The 23227-nt window shown below is 55.0% G+C and overlaps 1 protein-coding gene across 1 annotated transcript in view; it reads left to right on the forward strand.

The window, feature by feature from the left end:
* Positions 1–18247, forward strand: part of ZC3H3 (zinc finger CCCH-type containing 3) — a gene marked incomplete at both ends in the record, with an annotated part of 182547 nt that extends 164300 nt beyond the window's left edge. Inside the window, 4 exons of the mRNA XM_082015055.1 lie at positions 2479–2654; positions 4393–4601; positions 17954–18034; positions 18216–18247. Of these exons, the coding sequence (XP_081871181.1) occupies positions 2479–2654; positions 4393–4601; positions 17954–18034; positions 18216–18247 (498 nt within the window). The remainder of the gene's footprint in view (positions 1–2478; positions 2655–4392; positions 4602–17953; positions 18035–18215) is intronic.
* Between the last annotated feature and the right edge of the window lie 4980 nt (positions 18248–23227).

Raw genomic sequence — 23227 nt, forward strand, 5'->3', positions numbered from 1 at the left:
TCTCTTAGTTTTGCTTTTCCAGTGCTGGTCCATGGGTAGAAGGGAGCAAACCGTGTCCTGGGCTGCCCCCAAAGCCGCGTGGCCAGCGGGACAAGGGAGGGGATTCTGCCCCTCTGCCCCGCTCTGGGGAGACCCTCCTGCAGTGCTGCGTCCAGCTCTGGAGCCCTCGGCACAGGAGAGACACGGACCTGCTGGAGCGGGGCCAGAGGAGGCCCCAGCAACGCTCCGAGGGCTGGAACAGCTCTGCTGGGAGGACAGGCTGGGAGAGCTGGGGGGGCTCAGCCTGGAGCAGAGAAGGCTCCGGGGAGACCTTCCTGCAGCTGCCAGGGCTGAGAGGGGCTGAAAGATGGGGACAGACTGTTTAGCAGGGCCTGTAGTGGCAGGACAAGGGGTAACGGTTTTAAACTGAAAGAGGGGAGATTTAGACTAGATCTAAGGAAGAAATGTTTCACAGTGAGGGTGGTGAACCCCTGGACCAGGTTGCTCAGAGAGGTGGTAGATGCCCGATCCCTGGGAACATCCCAGGTCAGGTTGGACGGGGCTCTGAGCACTCGGCTCTAGTTGAAGATATCCCTGCTCATGGCAGGGGGGGTTGGACCAGGTGACCTTCTAGCCCAAACCATTCTATGATTTGATGAAACACAGGATTTTGGAGTAATGGCAGAGCCTGGTTGCTGTTTAGAGATGACTCTATTTTCAGGTTGCCCATTGGTTGTAGACTTACTTGCTGTTGAAGATCCCTCAAATAGAGAGAGAAAGTCATAGAAATTTTTTTTTTAATGAACTTTTGGTGGGAAAGTGCTGTCGCTGCACTGTCCCCCCTGTTGAGCCAGTGTCTGTGTGTCCATCCGGATTTCCAGCCCACCTGCTGCTCAACGCCATCCCCAAACTCCAGTAGATGAGCTCCTTGCTCCGCTGCTGACTTCAGCGATCGGCCCCAGGCGGCAGAGCTGCTGAACCCCCCTGCCCTTTCAAAGAGAGAGCTCCCACAGCTCAGCGGGGCTGCCGCTTCATCCCAAAGGTCAGTGTGGGGAGCTGCTCCCACGCCCCCAAAGTTGAGTTGCATTAAAAGGGCAGGAGCTCATCTACATCCGGCATCATTGGGAAGATGTATTTTTATAAACAGGCAAAAATGATCACGCTGAAACCCTCACTGCGTTTGTCTTCCCATGGATTTGTCCCTTTTTCCCCCAAACCTGTGCTATCCTGTAGCAAGGAGGTTTGCAGCTTGGGTGTCCAAGCATGGAAGGACCCATGTAGGGAGAAAGCAGGCTCCATCTTTGCTGCTGGAGAAGGTGAAGAGGTGAACGGGTCTTGGTGTTGTGAACCCTTCATTGCACCGTGTGTGTTGGGTTGTGTCTTGCCATGGGTGTCGTGGTGTGGTGCCTGTTGCCCTGCGAGAGCCAAGGTAGGCTCATTGGGTGGGGTGGGGGGGAGCATCCTGGGTGGGAGTGGGTCCCCCTGGACATTGCAGGGCTGAGCAGAGCTCCAGGACCTGCTCCCACCCTCCATCCCTCAGGATACACTGGGACGAGCTCTCTGGGTTGCTGGGTGGTTCTGTCACAGTGTTGGGAACAGTTGGAGATTAGGGAGAGGCTGTTCTTTCTCCCTGCCCCTGGCCAACGTTCCCAGCCACCCAGATAGAAATCACACCCGAAGGCGTCTCCTCTGCTCTGCCTGCATCTCTTCCTTGCATTTCCTGCTGCCAAAAAGTGCCATTTCCCAGCAGAAAGCCTTGTCCGGAGGAAGCTGTGGAGCACTGCCGATGTCTCCCTGCCACCGGCACAGCCGGCAGCTGCGGGGATGGCTGTGAGTGTTGCTGCTGGGAGGCACCAAAATGCTGGGCTGGGAGCACAGAAGCACTTTTTGGGGTAAATATCTTGACGCTCTCGTTTTGCCAGTGCCGTGGTTGCGCTGAAGCTCCCCTGGACAGGAGGGCATCGACCAAACTCCTTCCCAAGCCCTAAGCAGAGCAGGTTGAGCTCCAGCCCTGGGACACCTTCAGCAGGAGGGTGGTCCAGGCAGCAGTCCCAAAATAAGTCTGAAAAGGAACATGCTTCATTCCTGCTCTTCCCTGCTCCTTTCCACATCCCAAGCATGTCTGGGACAGGAAAACCTCTCTGAAAGGTGTCCTCTCTGAAACCAGCTTCTCCAGCCCAGTTAACCTCTTTGGGACCTCCCAGCATCACCACCTCAGGTGTAGATCATTGCTGTTAAGACTTTGGTGGTTTGGGTCCATAAAATCAGGCACCTGGAAAGCTGTGGATGAGTGTGTAGCATCTCCCAGAGGAGACTAATATTTTTAATAGTATTTTGGTGTGAAATAGTGTTTTGATACAGAGAAGGAAGCACCAACATATCCTTCTCTTCCTTTAGCAATGTGTTGGTGCCACCTGAAGGAGGCTGGCTCTGGGAACCTGTGCTCCCCACAGGGCTTTTGCTGCCTTTCCCAACGTTCCTCTCTTTTTTCCCTCGCAGTGCAAGAAGAAGCACACGCTGGTTTGCCCTGACTTTACCAAGAAAGGCATCTGCCCCAGGGGTGCCCATTGCAAGCTGCTGCACCCGCAGAAGAAACGCCACCCAAGAGAGGCAGAAGGTGGGGACAGCAGTGACCCTCCCTCCAAGTGGAGACGGGTCTGGGAGGAGACGGGCAGGTAGGAAAGAGCAGAAGGAACCCACTTTGCTGCTCTTAAACAGTTTTCTTCCCAGCCTGCTCTGGATGTTTCCTCTTCGAGGCGTGTATCCATCTGGTTTGTTTTAAGATGTTGCTGATGTGGGTCACTGTGGTGCCTTCTTCATAGAGCCACCATGGGCAATAGGGTTGGACAGGGTCCGTGCTCAAGGGAGAGGTCCCCGGGCAGAGCTGATGGAGAGGAAAGAGAGGATAGCCTGCGTCTTGCTACCCGATGTATGCCAGTGGAGTGTGGGTATCTTTGCCCTTAGAAATGTGCTGCCCAGGGCTTTTTTCACCTCCAGCTATCTCCAAGGCTTTTGTAGACCTTCCTCCTGGGAGATGGAGGAACCTTGATGGAGACTCCACCGCCAAAAGTGGGTACAGCTTATCCATATATCTGTGGGAAACATCATCCCTCTTCCTCTTTCTTCCTCAAATCCATGGTGGAGAGCAGAGCTGAGCCCTCGACATGGCATAGAGGGGCTTGCCATCAGGACTGGACTCACTGCCTGAAGAAGCAGAGATGGAGATGGACATGGAGATACAACAGGCTTCGTAAAACCTTTTGGTGCTGGGCTGGTTTCTTGGTTAATCCTCGGGAGCTTTCTGAGCTCTCTGTGGGCAAAGATGATGCTTTTGGGTGCTGGGATGGAGCCCGCAGCCTGAGGGACACATTGGTCCTCGTCCTGACAGGGAGACTGATTTTCCTGAGCTTGGCACATCCTTGCCTTCCTTCGCCCTCGTCCCTGAGCCCTGCCTGCAAAACAACTACATCCCAACGTGATTAGAATTAAAGCCAAATTGACTTTTGGCTTTAAAAGCCAAAACCTAAAAATCCTGGTTAGTGGGAGGAGAAAATACCGACTTGGATGCTCAGCCCCTCAATGGCTCTTTGCAGCAGGACGTGGAGGTGAGGGTGGGATGGAAACGGGGGGACCTGGGAGTTGTGCTGGTCTGGTCCATGCTCTTGCCCGGTCCTGGGCCTCATCCTGCCCTGCCTTGTTAGGTAGCAGAGGGGCACAGGTGCTCCGCAGGCTCTCTGAACTTACCCCGAGTGTCGGAGGAGCCTTGGAATGGCACCCAACTCATGTCCCCGGTGTGAACGAGGTGTAAAATAGCTCCTTGCTCTTTTTAGGTAAGGAGGCGTGAGCGCAGGGCTGGGCGGCGGGCAGGCACCCCTCTCCCGTCCCAGGGACAGCTCCTGGCATCCTCCGCTGGGAAGGAGCACGCCCGAGCTTGGAACTGCTGGGGAGGGTTTTGGGTTTTCTGTCCTTTATTGGCACCATCATCGGAGATGTCGAACGAGCTGAAGTGTCACGTTAGCTGGACTCGGAGGAGGGTGGCAGAGCTGGGGCTGAGCCAAGCCCAGCGGGGCATCTCCGAGCCATCCCTGGCTCTCCACGCCCTCCGTCTCCCCTCTCCTCCACTCCCTTTGCCCAGCTGGCACCTGAAGGGGAGCCCAGCCCCTCCATGAGCATCTGAGAGCTGCAGGGAAGCGCAGGGCGTGGAATCCAGCTGAGGAGTGAGAAACTCCAGCTGAATCCAAACTGGCTCCCAGGAAATTGGAGGTACGGGGCAGCCTGAGATGGAGCCTGGGGAGCCTCTGTGTGCAGCTGGTTCACCTCAGCCTCTTCCATTGCACGTGATGCCATGCCCAGCATCACCAAGTGGGATCATTTTAGTTTTCCTTATTGTTTTTCCCATGTGCCTCCTTGCAGGAATGATCCAGCCCAGCACCACGATGATGGCGAAGTGCCCGGACCCTCAAGCGTGGAGCAAGAGGTGAAGTTTTGGAAAGAGACGGACACCTCACCAACCAGCTGGCTGCAAAAGCTGCCATCCTTCATCTCCCTCCAGTCCTCAGCCTCTCCTGGCGACCAGGGCTGTAAAGTGAAGAAGGATGAGGATGAATCGGAGGACGAGCCAGGTAGGAAGCTCTCGCTCTGCTTTTGCTCACACGTGCTACGAGCTGCTTCGATTTAGTGAGCGGGAGGGTTTTTCCCCCGCTGCTCTCTGTGGATTTTGGTGGGATCGGTGTTTCACATGAGTCACCAAACCAGTTACGGTAGGCGTTCAAACTGGGATGGCAACTGGGATTGACATCTCTGGTCATGCAGGGGCATGAGCCCCTGACTCTGCTCCCGAAACCATGCAGTAGGATTTTGTCTTTTATCATCAGCTCCTTCTTCCTTATCCTATAAACCATCCGATGACGAATCCAGTCTTGTTCCTGTGACGGAACTGCAGCGGTCCCCGGTAGAAGGGTGTTTCAGAGGGATGCAGTGATGCTGTGCCTCATCACTGAACCTGCAGAAGGACCTCTGGACCATTTCTGGACTGTCCATTGCACATGTTTCCTGGTGTGGAATAGCTTTGAAATAAAAGCTTTGAAATAAAAGCTATGAAATAGCTTTGAAATAAGCACATCCCTGGTGGGAGGTGGGATGGGGATGTTTGCACATTACAAGTTCGAAGGAAGGGTTGTGTTAGTCCGAGATGATCCGTTCTTTTATTAAAAAGTGGGGGAAGATGCTTTGAAAATCAGTAAAACTTTGGAAAATGCCGGTTTAGGATGAGCAAAACTTCTTATAAACTCCGACACATGAGAGCAAACAGCTTCTGCCTCGACATTTTTTTGTCTTGGAAAAAGTTCATGGAAACGTTTCAACTGTGTGAAACTGAACTGACTGGAAAAAAAAAACAACCCAAAGCAGGAGAAAGTTGTTGAAGCGATGAGAAGAAACATCTTTGTTTCTCTGCAAAGTGGCTCATGGTGGAGGTTAGCTGCATTTCTGCCTCTCCAACATTTTCCTTGGTTCCTCCTCTCCTACTTCAGCTGATTCGGCTCAGTATGAACCGAAGGGCTGGAGCATCCCTCCCTGTCTTCGATCCTGTACCTCCTCCGAGCGAGTGTGCATCCAGAGCAGGATCCCACTGGGAGGAGGGATGAATTCAGCACCAAAAGCTGGGCTGGAGCATTTGCCCAGTCATCCGTAAGCGGGTGTTGAGGATCTGCAAGGCTTTGCCTGGCTCAACCACGAAGCGCTTCAAGCCAGGGAGGGCTGAGATGCCTTAACGCTGTTGGGAAGAAAATTCCCAGGATTAGCAACATATTCCTGAAGTCACAGGCAAGCACATGCGCTGTTGAACCATGGCGCGGCGCCGGCAACGAGGGACTGTTCTGGCTGGGAAAGCTCCTCTCCGTGACACGGGGTGAAGCGCTCGGCTTCCCTTTCCAGGGATTTCTTCACCCCGCGCGCCTCCCTCCTTCCCTCTCCTTGGCCCTGGTTCAACTCCCTTTTGATCTCGGCAGCAGGGCCGGAGAAGCATTCCCAAAGCAGCGGCTTAATCGGGTCTTTGTATCTCTGCGATGAAGACAGAGCAATTAATCTGCGGACAAGAAAGCTGTCGAAACACCCTGGATTAGACTTGGCAGCCTGGAGTAACTCGTTCGAGAGGGCAGGGGCATCATCCTGGTGGTGGGGGCATCCTTTTCCTCTTAACTCCGGTTTGCACATTCAGGAGAGGAGGATTTCCAGGTGTTTTTGGTGGGAGGATGAGTAGAAGGAGCTGGTTCAGCCCAGAGATGCTGGGAGGAAGGCTGTGGGGAGCTGGCGGGTACCAGGTTGGGACACACATCCTTGCAGGTACCAGGTTGGGACACACATCCTTCCGTGCTCCTTCGCCTTTGCACGGAGAGCACGTGGTGTCTGGAAAGCGGATGTTGGAGGATCCCTAGGAAAGGAAAATCAAGCAGGAATTGCAGATGGCTGTAAAATCATCTGATGACGAAGCAGTTTCTGTGCCAAACGGATGCAGCGATCGCGCGCGGTAAGTCTGGACGCAAGGATGCCGTTCGATGCCCAGGTTTGCCCATTCTTGGCACTGGGGTGAGTTCAGTAATTAAAATCTCATCTCAACGCACAAATGAAGGGGATCGGGGGCACAGCAGCAGCAGGGGACCCCCCATAACCTAATGGGAGAAAAGAAATCCTGGCCACTAACCAGCCGTCATCCCGAGGGAGCACAAGATGAGGCTATTGATGCTGCTAAACGCTTCCTGGTGGCCAACTCACCAGGACGGGCTCGTGTGAGCTTGAGGTGCTGTTTCGAGCTGAGCGGGTGCTCAGGATGAGTCCTGGCGTAGCTGTAGGTAGGAGCTGGTGTCTGCGATGGGGTTTAGGGGTCTGCGCCTTCTCTGCTGCAGCCTTCATACCAGGGGTAATGTTGGGTTTCTGCTTGCAAAGCCTGAAGGTGACACACAAATTGGTGGGGTAGTAAATAAGGAGGAGGACAGGTTATTATTACAGAGTGAGCTGAACTGCTTGGTTAAACGGTCACAATTTGAGAAAATGCTCTTTTAATACTGGTAAATGCAGGAGGAACAAAGGAAAACACTGGCTCTAGGTGTGGGAGGGAGGGAGTGGGGGTTTGGAGATGACCTTTAAGGACCAGTGTGGACAACAGCATCAGCTTGTGGGGTCTCGGTGGGGGGCTGCAGCCTCTGGCCTTGGGGTATAGAAAAAGGAGACTGGAACTGAGTGATGTGGTCTGCACGCGTGGAGCGGAGCCCGCTGTCGTCCTCCCGTGGGGAGGTTCCCCAGCTTGCAAGAGGAGCCTTTTCATTTGGAGTTGGAGGAGTAATTTGAGGGCTCTGGTGCTTTCCGAGCATCCTCCGAAAAGCCCATTCGTACAGCTCGGGGAGAGCAAACTGCTTCCAGCCGAGCATCCCAGCTAGGAAGGGTGGGTTTGGTGGCATCCCATCCTTCACCTCCTTGTGTTCTCCATCCAGGAGGGCAAAGCCAGAGGGAGCACGGGCTCCCCTGCCCCTCCAACACCCGTTTCCAGGTAATGGGCTTTTCCATATTTCACCTTCCAGTTAAATAGCCTGCGCTGAAGCCTAACTGGCCTCCCCGCGCTAATTGTAAGCAAGCGCACCAATGCAAACCATTCCAATCGAGTGCTAATTTAATTAGAAAGCACCCATTTTAGTTAATTTGTTCGAGAAGATCACTGAAAACTCCTGGAGAGAACAGATGTTCCCCTCTCCCCCGATGAACATTCAGGGGTTTGTAAATGGCTCCACTCAGCCTTGTTTAGGAGAGAAAAGAGGATTTTATAGCTGCAAACGACCCTTTCTGTAAACATTTTACAGCTCTCTGCACGTTTGAGTGACGATAAACCCCTAGCAACTCGGCGGGCTGCAAATTTGCGACCATACGGCTATCATTTTATTGTCATATTTCACGGTCGTAACGTTAATGGAAGATGCTCGCTACAGTCTTTTTTAACGGCTCCGCTGAGCACGCTCAAACGCTTTGGCTTCGGAGGAATTCGTGGAGGTGCAGCGCTTCTGGGTTTGTTTACAGCTTTCACTTCTGGAGGAATAACTTTGGAAATGGAAATCTCCCCCGTTCTCTGCTGGGCTGGGCCCACGCTTGAGAGCCACCCCCAGCGGGGCAGGCAGCTGCGGGGATGGGCATCCCCTTGGCGCCGGATCCCTGCCTGACCATCCCCAGCTCCTGGAATTTCAGAGAAAACCGGTGCTGCCAGCCCTCCATGCAGATGCGGCCAGTCCTCCTTGGCTGCGCTGAGGGTCCCGTGGGGTCTCCATCACCTGCAGCGTCTTCTTTAATGCTGCTTCTGACACTGCTTCTTTGATCTAAAACTTGTTTCGGCAGCCAGGTGAGACAACCAACCCTTTTGATCGGTGTGAGCCGGAGGCAGAAGATGCCCTGGAGCCTTCCAGAGAGCATCTGCGTGGCTGGGGATGAAGGGCTAGGACACAAGGGGGTTGTCCTGGGATAACAGGAGCTGGCATCCACTGTCAGCTTTGACCCCAGTGGGACTTAGTGGAGGTTGCTCCTCTTGGTAGGGTCATGGAGGAAATGTTTTTGTGGATAAAATATAGGGAACTGTTTTCTCTGTGTGATCACAAACATCTCCTTATATGACCCATGCTCCAACCCCAATGATCTTGGTGGCCTCCACCAATCTCCCTCCAATGTGTCTGTGTCCTTCTATACTGGGGAGCCCACAGGGTTCCACGTGCATTGGATGTTTTGACATTGCTACCAAATTAGCCCAATCCTGAAAAGTACTGCTAATGAAGCATGTAGTGCAGACCTCAATGCTGAACTCGGACTTCTTCATGATAAATCTGAAGCCTTTTGTTTATCTGGGGGAACAATTTTTTATATAGTTTTCTTAGATTGATCCATTGGCCCTTGTGCACCTCTATGGAGAGTCTGGCTCCATCTTCACCTTTAGGTAACTGAAGACAGAGATTATTTGAACACAGTTGAAGGTAGTTGAAGACAGCAATTCCCTGTTGGTCTTCTCCAGACAGAAACCACCCAGTTCTGTCTCTTCCATCCCAGTTACCTTCAGGAGGCATCTGAGCCACCTTGGACTTCTCCGAGGATCTTGAGTCCTGGCTGGTGGGGAGCAGAAGTCTTGGCCTTCCTGGTGGGGCTTGTTGCCTCTTTTTGGAAAAGACCTTGGCCATGATGAAGTCATGGGCCAATGGCTGCATCTGCAGCTGGTCCACCTCCATGGCCTCTTCTTCAGGTGAGGCCGCCTCCATGGCCTCTAGATCTCCCACAGCTTGGCTGAGCGAAGCTGTCCATCTCACACAGTCTTCTTAGTCTTTCTTCTCCTCCTCTATATATTCCTCCTCCAGGTTCCCTCCATTGACTTGTCATTGACAGCACCCCCTTTCTGAGCAGAGTCCTGGTGGGTCTCCCCCACTGCTGCCAGGGGTGTTATGACCAACTGTTGTCAGGCCTCTCTTGGAGAGTTGGTCACTGAAATGGACCTCTCTTGCCCAGAGTCTGGCCTAGGTGCTGGAGAAGCTCTTTCCTGGGTCTCCCAACTTTTGAGGAGCCCGCTTGAAGGTCTTGCCCAAGGGTGGCAATAATTCGTTGACTCATTGCTGTTCCTCTGCCTGCTCCATGCCTCCTGGGTGTTCACAGCAGCAAGAAACTCGTGAAGCTGTGGAGCCAGATCAGCGGATCATCTAATAATGGCTGTGGGACAGTGGAAGGTGAGGTGACTCATGACATCTCAGGGCCGCTGTGATGTGCGCCTGGCTTAGTCACCCACCAGGTTGCGAAGAGTGAGGGGGCCAATGGGCTGAGGGCTTGCTTTGCCATGGATTATTTCCATGTGGCCTTTCATCTGTGTGCTATGTGGCTCCGCAGGGCTGCTCCTGGTCCCCTCATGGGTCCTTGGGGCAGATCAGACTGATGAGAGATGGTCGCAGATCATCTGAGATCTTTGGTCACAGTAATTTTAGCCCCTGCTGGCAAGATCAGCATCTGAAATCTTTATGCAGGAACATGGGTTTTAGCAGGATAGTGGTTTTTCACATTTGCATGCTTCAGTTTCCCTCTTTGCCGTATTCTCCTCATTAGCAAGAGCTCTGGAGCTTTACTGGTGGTTTGCAGGTGGCTTGGAGAGCTGTGGGGTGGAAGCAGCTGAGAGGGCTGTAGGAGAGCTGGGGATAGGTTTCAGGCATGAGAAGAGCAGATAAACCATCTCCTTTGTGTTTTGGGGACAGCTGTGTGGTCCCCATGCAGGCGTTGCAGCTGCAAGGATGCTGCATCCGTGCACCAGTGCCAAGGCTGTTGCATGCCACGTGCCGTCTGCTCGCTGGTGCGGCGGAGGGGTTGCTGGTGCCCCATGGGTCCCCCACGATGGAGGTCTGCTAGAGCAGATGCCATGAAGGCTTCTGCCACGAGAGCTTCTACCTCTCTGCACGTTCCTCCGCTGGCCCCTCATTCTGCTCTGGCGGCCAATCGACTGAGAGTCCACATGGCAGGACCCTTTCCTCAGTCCCCATGGAGATGCCACCAGTGTGTACGGGATGACCACGCCGCAGTCATCTTCCTTCCTCTGCAACCCTGGGCCAGTTTCAGGTCCAAGTTCAGCCCTTAGGATCATAAGATGGAAGGGACCCAGGGAGGTCATTGAGTCCAGCCTCCTACTTAAACCTGTCCAGCCTCAACAGCAAGGTCCAACTCATCATTTCTGCTCGTGACGGCTGGAAAATCAAGGACACATGGCTGAGGATGTGTCCTTTGGCAGAACCTCTTAGGAGGCAGGTAGAAGATAGCAGGAGTAGGCGGAGTCACATTGATGGTCATGGTGAGAGCTCATGGAAGTTACAGGACCTCCCAGATCCTCAGCAGATGATACCAAGGGGCCAAGGACAAGCTAAGGAGAGAAAGGATGGCAGGACACCAAGCCCTGAAGTCTGCAGGGAAAGGAAAAGGGAGTTAGGAGCGTGCTTGATGTACTTTGTTGTCCTTAAATCAGCCTTCCCATCACTGTCTTCCCCTGAGGTCTTCTGCTCTCATAGGATAATTTAGCGGGGTCCAGATGGGGAACAGATCATCTTCATCTTCCTTTTTGATGGTGCCCATCTCACGGTTCATCAGTCAAGAGAGCTCCAGGGCAGTGTGGACCTTGGTGGTACCATCCCAGCTGTTCTCCTGGCACTTGGTAGATCTTTCTTGTCATCAAGAGGGTGATCCACGCACCTGGCAGGTGATGATCAGATGCTCCCATGAACGCCCTGATCTTGCCTTCACTGTGTTACCCCACTGCAGGTGGATGCTTCCCTCTCCAGCCCCTGGCCGATGCACGCTCCGTTGGACATGCAAGGAGAGTTTAATTAGAGAGCATCAAAACTCTTTCATAACTGAATTAACAAACCCCTAATAGAATTGCTTTTTCTAATGCAAAAATCTATCGAGCTGCAGGTAGCGGGCAGCACCCATCCCTCAAGCAGGACAACGCTTATCAGTCTAATTGGTTTCCTGTTAACGGGCTGGATCTGCTCAGGTCATTAGCAATTGCATCTTCTCCTCCTGAATCAGCAGGTCCTTGTGGGTTTGGGGGCAGTTTGGTGGGGGTCTCTGCGGTGGGGGAGGTTTAAGTTGCTTTCACCCACTGTGGATACTGGTTTCAAACATCTTCTTCTTGGTCATGGGTGCTTCCTTCCCAGCCGGAGAGACAGACAGGCTGGTATTCAGGCTGGTGGACCTCACCAGGGGGGCACTCCCTGGTGGACCTTGCCCATCCCTCTGCAGCGATGCCTTATATCTGGCAGCCCTTGCCACCATCTCTCCATCCCCTCCATCCCCTCCATCTCCATCCCCTACTAAAGCCCTGATCCTACTGCAGGACACTGTCAGGCTTGGGGTACCATCAGGCTTTGGGGTGCTGCAGATAACATGGGTGTTGCTGAAGGCTGAGACTGGAGGGGATGGTTGGATCTCCTCATGTCTTAGTGGCTCTGAGAAGGTCCAAAAGTCAGAGACTTCGCTGCTGTTTAATTCCCTTATTGCAAAGTGGCCAATTTAGTTGAAATTTCCAGTAAACCCAATGAGCACTGTGACTCTTTTCTAATTGGGCTCTTGCTCTGAATCAAAATCATCGTTTCTTATCCCACAAAAGGCCATCAAAAATACTCTTCTCTGATTTACTTTCTGCCTGGACCAAACCGCCTGCACATTTCCAATCCTCTTCCCTTATCGATTTGCAGGCGACTTTCAGACCTGCCAAGTCTCACTCCTTTGCCAGGACTGAAATCTGCTGCATCCATATTAATTTTTTACCTGGGGTTTTTTTTTGGGTCTCATCCACCTGTGATGGAGGGTCTGGAGACCAGGGATTTTAGACTTTGCTCGGGATTTCTAAAGACCCTTCTCCTTCAGACCTCTGCCACTGGGTAGCCCTGTTGTTGCCCCCCTGAGTTATTTAGTGACCTGAAAACTGGAGATAGAAGAGCCCTCCAAGATGGTGAAATCCCATCTTCTTCAGGATAAGCTTCAGCTCACCAGTGTGAGATGTGGTGTTCACCATATGTCTTCATGGTCAAGTCACCATGTACCACCAGACCACGAGGCATCTCTGCTGTGCCCTCAACCCAGCGAAGCCCCTCTCCCACCGCTGCAGCTCCTGGCTGGTTTTCTGGTTGCTTTTTTCCTCCAAAAAGAAGGAATTAAGGAGAAAAGACATGGAAAGGATGTCTGGGCACAGATGTCCTGCTTTGCAAGCATGGCAGAAGATGGGCACTGCCAGGCAGTGATGGGACATCGCCCCCAGCACGTCCCCACTTCAAACATCCCAGTTAGGAAGGGAGAAAACATCTGAGCATTTTTCCTTCTGGACAAAGCTTCTCCCGACAACCCAGCCTTGATGTTTCCCTCACTTGAGGGACTGAAGGTCTGGGTGGAACAGCAGCGGGATAAATTTTTGGTGCAGGTTGTCTCACTGGATGCATTTAGTGCAGGATCAAGCCATGGATATCCAGTCCCCTGGCTGGATTTCACATTTTTCCATGAGAAAAATAATTTACGGACAATTCTGGGGCTTAGCCCTTGCTGATGACCTTTCCATCCCACATTTTTTTCTTGGACTTTATTAAAAAATAATAATTTTTCAAAAAGGCATCTCCCAGCCTAAGTTTCTCTGGGAGCTGACTCAGCCGATCACCGCGTAAGGAAAAGCCGCGTCCAAGGCAGATTCAGCCTCCAGGTTCCTCCAGAGCAGCTGGGAAGGTGTTAAGGAATATTTTTCCTTTCGGAGTGGGGGGAAAAAAATGTGTGTGTGGAGTTTGGAGGATTTCTCCTCATGGTGTTAAACATCGAGCATCCGTCAGGGAGATGCTGGGACACATTTCGGCGCTCCGAGCCATCGGGTGGAAACTTCTGCATCCCTGTTCATGTGTTAATAGCCAGAGCGCTGGCTGGCCGGCCGTTAAAACTCCTAATTGCAACCAGCTCATTAGCCTGCTGTCCTGTGGGAAATGGGGTGATTTTGTTTGTATTTGGGGCCGTTTCACACAGGGTCAGCTCTCGAGGAGGAGCGGAGCTGCTGTGGGTACCGTGTCCTGTGCGAAGCACCTTCCCGGAGCCCGGCTGGATGCAGGAGAAGATCAAACTCCCCGGCAGCATCGAGGGAGCGATGGATCCCAAACATCCCATCGGGCTGGAAGTTGGTCGGGAAGGGGAAACATCAATGAAAGTGGCTTTCCCTCTGGAAAAGCTTTTTATAGCAGGATGGCGAAGTTTGGAAAGCTGCAAGCGAACTGTCTTCCCCCACATCCCCTGGCTTTGGGGCTTGGGCCTCTTCCACCCGTGATGTGGGGCATCTCCAGCTGCCTCCCACCCTCGCAGCTTGGGGAGAAAAGCAATTTTTAAAGCCTCAGCAATCAGGAGCGGTGGGCAGGGAGAAGATCTGGGGACAAGGACCAGACCCACCTCCTTTTATTCCCCATCCAAGGGGAATCCCCACCTTTAAATCCCTTTAAATCCCCCTGTATCAGCACCTGGATGAAATGAATTTTGTTTTAACTTTCCCGTTGGGTGCAGCTGGAGCCGCTCGGCTCGGCGGCGTCTGGGGGAAGGCCAGGTTTTATTGAAAAATATAATGGTGCCACCTGAAGCGTGATTTACTGCACTGTCCACTCCTTGGACTTGATAATATATTTCTATTAGATTTCCTTCTTTTCCCTCCCTTCTCCTCGTGAAGAGTGGCAAGTTTCTCCGTCTGCCTGACACCTTCTTAGGCTTAGGCAAAATAAATGTTGATTTTCATCAGGAGGAAGAGCGCTGGAAGTCCTAATTCTCCAGCGAGGCTGACAAGCTCAGCAAAAGCCGCCCGGCTTTCGATGGAGAGCTCGCGATCCAGCCCCGGTTCTTCTCTTTGGAAGCAGTTCAATCATCGTAATGAAAAAGGGGTTTCTTAGCCCGGCTTTCGCTAACTAGAAATTATATACCTGGTTCCTGGAAGATGGATTGTGTGGCTGCCGAAATGCAGAGAAGAAAGAGAGGGGGGAGAGAGTGAAGGCGCGCGAGATGCGACCCAAGATTGATCACGCCATTTGCAGGATCTCCCATGCACAAAAGTGGAAAATATATTTGCGTTTGCCGGGGCGGGTTAAGCGACACCCCCATTTTCTCCAGGTCCCCCAACTCCGCCGGCTTTTGTGGCAGGGTGTTTTGGGATGTGGCATTGCCCTGTCCCTGGCTGCTCCCCGCAGGGTGAAGCTGCTCCATCCTTTCCAGGAGCAGCATCTCCCTCCGTCCTAGGTGAGAAACTGGACCGGTTTAGTCCTTTTACAACCTGTTTTGGGTTTATTTCATTTTTGCCCTCCTCAATTTTTTGAGGAATCCGTTTGAAATCAGGCATGGATGCTCTGAAAGCATCTCGGCTCCTCGCAACCCCGTACCGAAGTCAGGAAGCTAATTACGGTCGATTTAAAAATCACCTGTTTTTTTTTTTCTTCCCCCAAAAAAGAAATCTATATTTCTACTTCTGTAATTATATTTGCTTCGAATTGCAAAGCGCGGGTTTCATGCCGCTGCCTGGATATTAGCTAATGAAGTTTTCTCCGGCTCATCCGAGGAGAATTGAGCCATTTCCACCGTTCCCATTGGACCGGGGCCACGGTCGCTGGTGGGGCAGGAACGAGGAGATGCTGATTTTGACCCCTTGGGGGTCAAGCTCTGCTGGACCCTAATTACAGCAACTGGGGCAGGATTTGGAAATCCCAGCCTAGAGAAACCATCTGGCTCGATGGGAAAGGGATACTTGGGGTCAGCTGGCAAATCAGGAGGGTGGTCAGAGGCTGAGCAGGATGTGATGGGCGTCTCCTCAGAGTTGCCGTTCCCCGAAGCCAAATTCGGCTGCCTCGCCGGTGACTAATAGCCGAGTCTGTTGTGGCTGCTGTTCAGCCCTCTGATGTATGGGTGTTATATTAAGGGTGGAAAGGTGCTAAATGAGCCCTCTTTATTTTACATAAATTAGCTCAAAAGCTATGTATCACTGCCACAACGGCTTAGACACTGAGCAAGTTTGTTTACCCAAGTTTAAAAGGAAAGAAAAACTCTCGGTAGCTCCCCGTTGTCGGATGCCACTTGGGGTCCTCGTCCCTCCTGCCTCCCCTGCCCCAAAACCTTCTCCTTTGGGCTTTCAATGTTGCTCGAAGGTGCCTGTGGTCCCACCTCCGTGTTGGGCGTCATCATTGGGAAGTGGGATGCGGAGCGCCAACGCTGGGTTTTTGCAGGAATGTGGGCAAGTTGTGTATTGCTCATCCAGAACATGTGCATCTGGAGGGGGTTTGGGCTGGATTCCCTCTAGCTCCTCCATGACCATCTCCACCTCCTGTAATCCCAAGTGAGAGGGGACTTTTCTCACTAAACCTCATTGCTCAACAAGCTGTGGGTCCTTTTTTGTGGGAAACCTCCGCCTTTTGCCATCCACATTCATCTCAGTGTCTTCTCCTCGCCCAAGTGGCCACCACGCTCCTGCCCACCCCTCGGTTTGGCAGGGAAAAATCTGTAACCACCTCTCCACACCCTTCAGGGAGGGAAAGTAGGAGAAACTCTACTGAAAAGCATGTCCAGTGTTGTGGTTGAAAGAGAGAAGAACTTCACACTGTCTACCCTGGTCCATGGGATATGCCTGGACTCGTCCTTCAAAGAGGTTGCCTCCCAGAGGCACTTCACAGGGTTTCACAGAATAGTGGAATCATCGAATGGTATGGGTTGGAAGGGACCTTTAAAGTCCATCTAGTCCAACCCCCTTGCCATGAGGAGGGACATCTTCAACCAGAGCAGGTTGCTCAGAGCCCCGTCCAGCCTGACCAGGGATTGGGCATCAACCACCTCTCTGGGCAACCTGGGCTGGGGTTTCACCACCCTCCTTGTGGAAAATTTCTTCCTTAGATCTAGTCTAAATCAACTCTCTTTTAGTTTAAAACCATTCCCCCTTGTCTTACCTCTTCAGGCCATGGTAAAAAGTCTCTCTTCATCTCTCTATGAACCCCCTTTATATATTGAAAGGCTGCAGTAAGGTTTCGGAGCCTTCTCTGCTCCAGGCTGAGCCCCCCCAGCTCTCCCAGCCTGTCCTCCCAGCAGAGCTGTTCCAGCCCTCGGAGCATTGCTGGGGCCTCCTCTGGCCCCGCTCCAGCAGGTCCGTGTCTCTCCTGTGCCGGGGGCTCCAGAGCTGGATGCAGCACTGCAGGGGGGTCTCCCCAGAGCAGGGCAGAGGGGCAGAATCCCCTCCCTCGCCCTGCTGGCCTCGCTGCTCTGGAGGCAGCCCAGGGCACGGTTGGCCTTTGGGCTATGAGCGCACGTTGCCAGCTCCCGTCCAGCTTTTCATCCCCCAGGACGCTCAGTTCCTTCTCCATGGGGCTGCTCTCCATCCCTTCATCCCCCAGGCTGTGCTGCTACTGAGGGTTGCCCTGACGCAGGTTCAGGACCCTGCACTTGGCCTTGCTGAACCTCATGAGGGTCACATGAGACGATTCCTTGAGCTTGTCCAGGTCCCTCTGGATGGCATCCTGTCCCTCAGGCACATCACCCGCACCACTCAGCTTGGCGTCATCTGCAAACTTGCTGAGGGTGTGTTCGATCCCACTGCCTATGTCCTTGACGAAGACATTAAAGAGTACTGAGGGACACCGCTCGTCACCAATTGAGCCATTGACCACCACCCTCCGGGTGCGACCATCCAACCAATTCCTCATGCACCGAAAAGTCCACCCATCAAATCCATCTGTCCAGTTTGGAGAGAAGGATGTTGTGGGGGACTGTGTCAAAGGCCTTGCAGAAATCCAGAGAGATGACATCAGTAGCTCAGAGTTTCAGCTTTATACGAGCATCTGGGACCCTCTATGGGGGAGGCACAGTTCTCCATCAAGCAGACGTCATCGCCAAGTGCATCTTGGGGGGATGCTGGGGATGGCTGAAAGGTCTGTCCTCGCTGTTGTGGGTGGCTGAGGATGCTCAGGGATTTGGGGAGCCAGCCAGCTCCATCCCGGCTGTGGCAAAAGGGAACGTCAGCTCTGGGGTACACATCCCCACCCCAAAGGGACCAACTTCGCACCAAAAGGTTGGGGAAAGGGCCGCAGGGCAGCAAGGCCAGTCTGAGCACCGCGCTGGGGACAGACGTGTCCCCACCAGTGGGCTGGCAGGGCAGTGGGGGAGCCACGACATCGCAGCGGGCTTCAGGACGGGAGGTGTGGGACGCAATTAGGTGGGCTCGTTTATTTTTCTCCGTTTGCTCACTAATTATTCCTTCTCGTTGGCAATACCGTGTCCTCTGGGGCAGCTTTTACTCCCCACCGTTCAAGCATGAAGTACCGGGGCTGCCGGAGCGCCAGAGGAGCACGGGATGCTCCTGCGCCTGCATCCCGAGGGATTTCCAAGGTGACCTGAGCCAACCTCGGTGACTTTCTCCTCTTTTCTTCCTTTCCGCTCCCAGGCAGCGCCAAATGGAAGAGGACTTTGCCGCCGGCATCCTCGCGGGACTCTGAAAACGCCCGTCTGGAGGAGGGCGGCAGAGGTGAGGCCGGTGGGTGCTGTCGGGGTCGGGTGCTGCCGTGGCAGAGGACTGCCCGTATCCCCGGCGCCCGAGCCAGTCTCCGGTGCGTTAACCCACCGCGACCAGGCGAGGAGAAGCGTGGGGGGTGTCCAGACACGCATCACCCACCTCCCACCATCGCCTTTTCCTTTCCTCCCTCCAGGCAAACCGCTGCAGATCAAGCCCCGGCTGTGAGCAAAGCTCGACCCGCCCCGGCAGCCGACCAGCTCAGGAACCGCAGAGCCGGGCACGACCTGGCACCTACCTCAGGACACCGCGGCCGGACGCGGCACTCCCTTCTCATCTTGCTTTTCCGGGGCATCATTTTGGCGAAGAGCCGGGTGGCAGCGTGGGGAAGCACCACCCATTCCCGCAGGGAAGCGGCTTTGTTTGAAATGTTTTAATTTGCCAATAAATTATCTTTTCAGCTGGTTTATTGGAGGCGAGCCCGGCCACCAGGCTCCTTGGATGTTTGCAGGACTGGGAAGAGGCTCCCGTCCCCATCAGTCCTCCTGCAGATGGTGGCTCTGCTGCTGTCCGGACACGCGGTGACACGGGGACCTGAGCAGCTTAATGCCATCACCCGACGTGCCCGCATCCAGGTCAGCCACTCTATTGGGGACGAGCGTGGCCAGTGGTCACAAGTCACCGTGCCGGGGTGTAATGGGGCATAAAGCCCTCGCAGGGCTCAGCCCCAATCACTCCTTGCCCGGACCCCCCCTGCCTCCATCCCACTCCATCTCCTTGGTTTGGGGAGGAGATTTCTTGGAGCGGAGCCGTGTGCCAAGAGCATCCCTAGTGGAAACGTGTGCTGGGAGCAGCGCTGAGCTCACACCAAATGCTCCTGCAGCACGTCAGGGTCTCCCATGGCCGGTTGCACCCTGACCCCCATCTCTCCCCACACCAACAGGGGTTTGATCTCCCTTAGGAGACCCAAACCAGCTCTTTTGGGGTTTTTTGGGGGTCACTCCAAGCCCAGGCAGGAGCCAAGTACTGACACCGGCGCAGCTGCTGGCACGACGGCTTTTTGCATCTGTGGGTACAGTTTCCAGGAGGATTTTGGGGTGCTGGATGCTGTTCCCCCACACAGATGCGATTTTTGGGGGCAGCTGCAGGGCCTCCCCTTGCCAAGAGGTGCCGAGAGCCGGGGGCTACCACATGGGGCGACCAGATTTGCCCCTCGATTGCGGCACCTTCAGGCAAAGCCCTGCGGGAAAGAGGCATTGGCAGGGACGTGTGGGTGGGCGCTGGCGCTCCCTGGGGACCCAGCACCCAGGTGCGCTTGGCGGCGGGGTGGGTGACGGAGCCACCGCGGCGCCGCCGGCTCAGTTGCGCCGCGGCTCCGGCAAGGGGCTGACGGCTGCGGTTTCGCCTCCGTGGCCGGGCAGCATGCGTCCCCCCCTTCCCCCAGGTAGAGCACCCGTGGGTGCACGCACCCCATGGAGGGGTCTTGTTATCACCCCACCATCTGCAGGCTGGGCTGCTCCCCCCTGCCCGGCGCGTGGTGAGGGATTTATCGCCTGGTTCTCGGGGCATGGCGTGCCACCAAAGCCCCGATGTCATTAATGCCAGGCTCCCGTTGAAGGATGCTGCCCGCTGCTGAACAGGCAGCTGGGGGGAGTTTAGCGCCAGTTGGAGACCAGTTTGGGGTGGCCGCATCCCCAGTATCCCCTCAGCCATCGCAGGGACCGGCGCGTCCCCCCGCCCCAGGACTGCACTCACACCCCAGTGTGTGTACAGTGAGCGGTTTTTTAATAAAAACTGCATCGTCTCCGTTGATATTAAATGTCTTTTATTAACCCCTGTGTTTTGATATGTAAATAAAGAATTTCTGCCCCAGGAAGCCCGGTCGGAGTGTGGCTTTGCTCTTTTTTTTTTCAGCAATACGTCACGAACATCCCCTCGAGGAGCTGGCATAATGCTGGCGGAGGGGCCGCTCTGCTCCCCAAATCTTTCATTTTTTTAATTATTATAACTTCCCCCCCGTCCCTTACTCAAACAGGATGGTTCTTCATGTGATGCTTTCCTAAAAAAAAAAAAAAAACAAAAAAACAAAACACATAAATTCACTAAAAACCTTCCCAGAGGAGACGTTGATGCTGCCAACCCACCCAGGGATGGCCGGTATGGCGTGATGGTGGCCGGGAGCTTCGGTGCTTCCCGTGGCCGCAGTTCCCTAACGAGCGGGCTAATGGGGATTAAGGCTCGCGCTGCACTAATTAAGCGAGGCAATGAGCAGCTCGCTCAGAGCCGCGGCTCTGCCGCCCACCGGCACCGCTGCGCCCTTCCCGGGGAGGATTGTAATTTATTGCCGGCTGTCATTAAAGCACTGCTTGGGGGTGATTAATTTCCGAGCAGGGATAAACGCGGCCCCTGGAGAGGTGTCACTGAGCCCCGATGGGTTCCCCCGCTGCCGCCAGCAGCCACGACGCCTCGGTGATGGGCCCCGATGGAGGTTTTATCCATCCTCCTCGTGGGAGTGGGGATGCTGCGGTGGTGGGACGCGTGGCCGGGCTGTCCCAGCACCCCGGCAAGGACGTGGCCTGGGGGTGCCTTGCCAGGAGGGATGGTGGCACGGCGCAGAGTTTCTGGAGGGCACCGTAAACATTTCCTGGAAAACCCTCCTGCGGCGGGTGCTGCTGGCACAGTGCTTGGTCCCCTGCCAGGGAAGCAGGTGCCGGGCCAGCATCACCCACCGGCTCACTTTTCTGCCTGTCATCAGGGTGGCTGTCCCCTGCCCTCCTCCTCGATGCCCAAAGCTGGTCCCACCGTGGGCATCGGCCTCTTCGTGTGATTTTTTTTCCTCCTCCCAAAATCATTTCCGACCCTTCTCCCCCCAGCAACACCTGGATTCCAGCTGCTGGTGGAGCATCACCAAGGCGGTACCACCGGCTCGGGGGCTGCAGCACAGGGGGACGCTTCCCCACCCCTTACCGTGGGGCAATGTCCCCACGAGAGCTCCCCAAAGCCCGCGGCACCCCAGACGGGGTGCTCTGCACCACCCCATCATCAACCAACTGGGGAAACTGAGGCAGCGCCTAGGCGGGCACCCAGCCCCGCTTGAAGGGTTAAAAGGGCAGGCGAGCCGCCCGCTCTAAAAGCAAAAGGTGACGCCATCCCGCCGCCATCCCGCGGCCACCAACCTGGTTATGTCACTCGACCGCCTGCGAGTAAACTTAGATGACCGGCCCCGGTGTTCGGCGTGGCGGGGAGGGCTGAGAACATGCCACGGGGCCTGACCACGCTCCCCCGGCCGTGTTGTTGTACCCGGCCACCCCGCTAAAAATACCCGAAGGAGGGGTGTCGCAGGCGTGCGACGGCCCCGTTGGAGTCTGGCCCGTTCCTAATCCCGTCGTGGCTCCTGTCCCGTGGTGGGTGGCAGCGGCTGATGGGGGGCCGGGTGCCCCCACGGTGCGAGCGGCTCCGGGAGGGAACATGGCGCAGGGGTAGGGAGGCAGCCCCGCATCCCAGACACCCACCCCCCCTTTTCCCGCTGCGGGACCCCGACATCCCACTGCACAGGGACTCCGATGCTGCGTTCGGGGTCACACAATTGAGCAAATACGGGTTAAAAACGCCTCGTAAAAAGGGTTTTTTTAATGCAAAAACATCCAAGGCACCCTTTTTGTCCCCTTCTCTGCCCTCACCCCCAAGTTGGTGGGGGAGCGTTATCCCCTGACCAATTTTGGGGTCTCCAATGTGGGCTATCTGTGTCCCAGGCTATCCAATGTAGGATAACCTCCAGCGTCGCCGGGGTCCCAGGGGACACATATGGGGCTTTGCCTGCACCCATGATCCTCCTTGGGGGGGACAAATCCTCTCCCCCATCTGCCCCAACTCAATTTTACCTTGGCAGGAGCAGAAAGAGGGGGAAGGGGACAACAAGCACCCCAGACCCTCCAGAGGCCGGATGCAGTAAAAGAAATTATGTGGGGTTTTAATTGCTGGGGATGCGGTGGGATAAAGGTGGGTTGCTTTTTTTTTTTTTCCTCCCAAAAAAGCCTTTTTGCGTTAATTTGGCCCAAATAATCCCTGCTTTTGAATTAGCACCTGGGGAGGGCAGTGTCCCCTTGTTCCCAGGTCCCCAAGCAGAGATGGCCATCAGCTGGGCGAGGGGACCGTCACCCCCCTGCGTTCCATGGGTGCCTGCGGGGTGCAGTGGGGCGGGATGCGGCCGAGCTGGGATGCAGTGGGACGCAGGCTGCATCCTGAGGGTGATGGGGACGATCCTGGGCGCCGAGAGGAATTGCTGGGTGGTGGGTGGGTACTGACAGCCTCTGCGGGATGGAGCCAGTCAGCCCATGGGGTCAGGTGGGACAACTCGATGGCGGCTGCCCCGTGCCTCAGTTTCCCTCGGACACCTTGGGGAACAGCAGTACTCACAGCTGGGACCAAGCTGCTCCGTCCCCGGCCTGGACGCGTGTCCCCATCCTAACCTCAACCCCCCCCAACGCTGACCTTGACCCCACTGGTGTTTTTAACCCCGACTCTCACGCAGACACCCCAAATATCCTCATCCCTCCGGTGCTGCAGCTGCAGCAGCCGCAAGGCGGCAGGACCCGGAGCAGCGCGGCCTCATCCAGTCCAGGGCTTCACCCTGCGGCAGGCTGAGCACCCCACGGCCAAGGGACCAGCTACAGCTCGGTGCCGGTGACGCCTTTTCCACCTCCTGGGACGGCGATCCTTGTCCTCGAGCTGGTGACACTCCTCACCGCGTGCCGGGCGCCAGCATCGCCTCCTGCAGCATCAAGCCAGAGGCAGCGATGAAACCGGTCCGGCCCCGGCGGCGCACGTAAAGCCAGCTCCGGCGCACGCGGTTACTCCCCGGCCGCCAACGGCTTGTGGGAACATTTAAAAAAAAAAAAAAAATCACCAAAAATGTGAAAAATACATAATTGGCGTAGTGTCTGCAAGGATGGCAAGCCCTCCCTCGTGCTCCGGGCAGGACGCTGGGGAAGGGGTTGCACCGCAAAGTCGGGCCTGGCACCCGCAGGGGCGCGGGAGGCTGCAGTCCCTCAGCGAGGCGTCGTGAAACCTGATTTGGGATCAATAATCCCCGTTTTGGGTCTTTCCCATCACTTTAGGAAGAAATGATTCCTTTTGGATTTTTTTCCCCCAACTCCTGGCCGTGGGCCCAAGGGAAGAGGGGGCACACGGTGGGGCCGGGGGATGCGG

The sequence above is a fragment of the Phaethon aethereus genome, assembly GCF_964289735.1.
Source record: "Phaethon aethereus genome assembly, chromosome: 2".
Lineage (NCBI taxonomy): Eukaryota > Metazoa > Chordata > Aves > Phaethontiformes > Phaethontidae > Phaethon > Phaethon aethereus.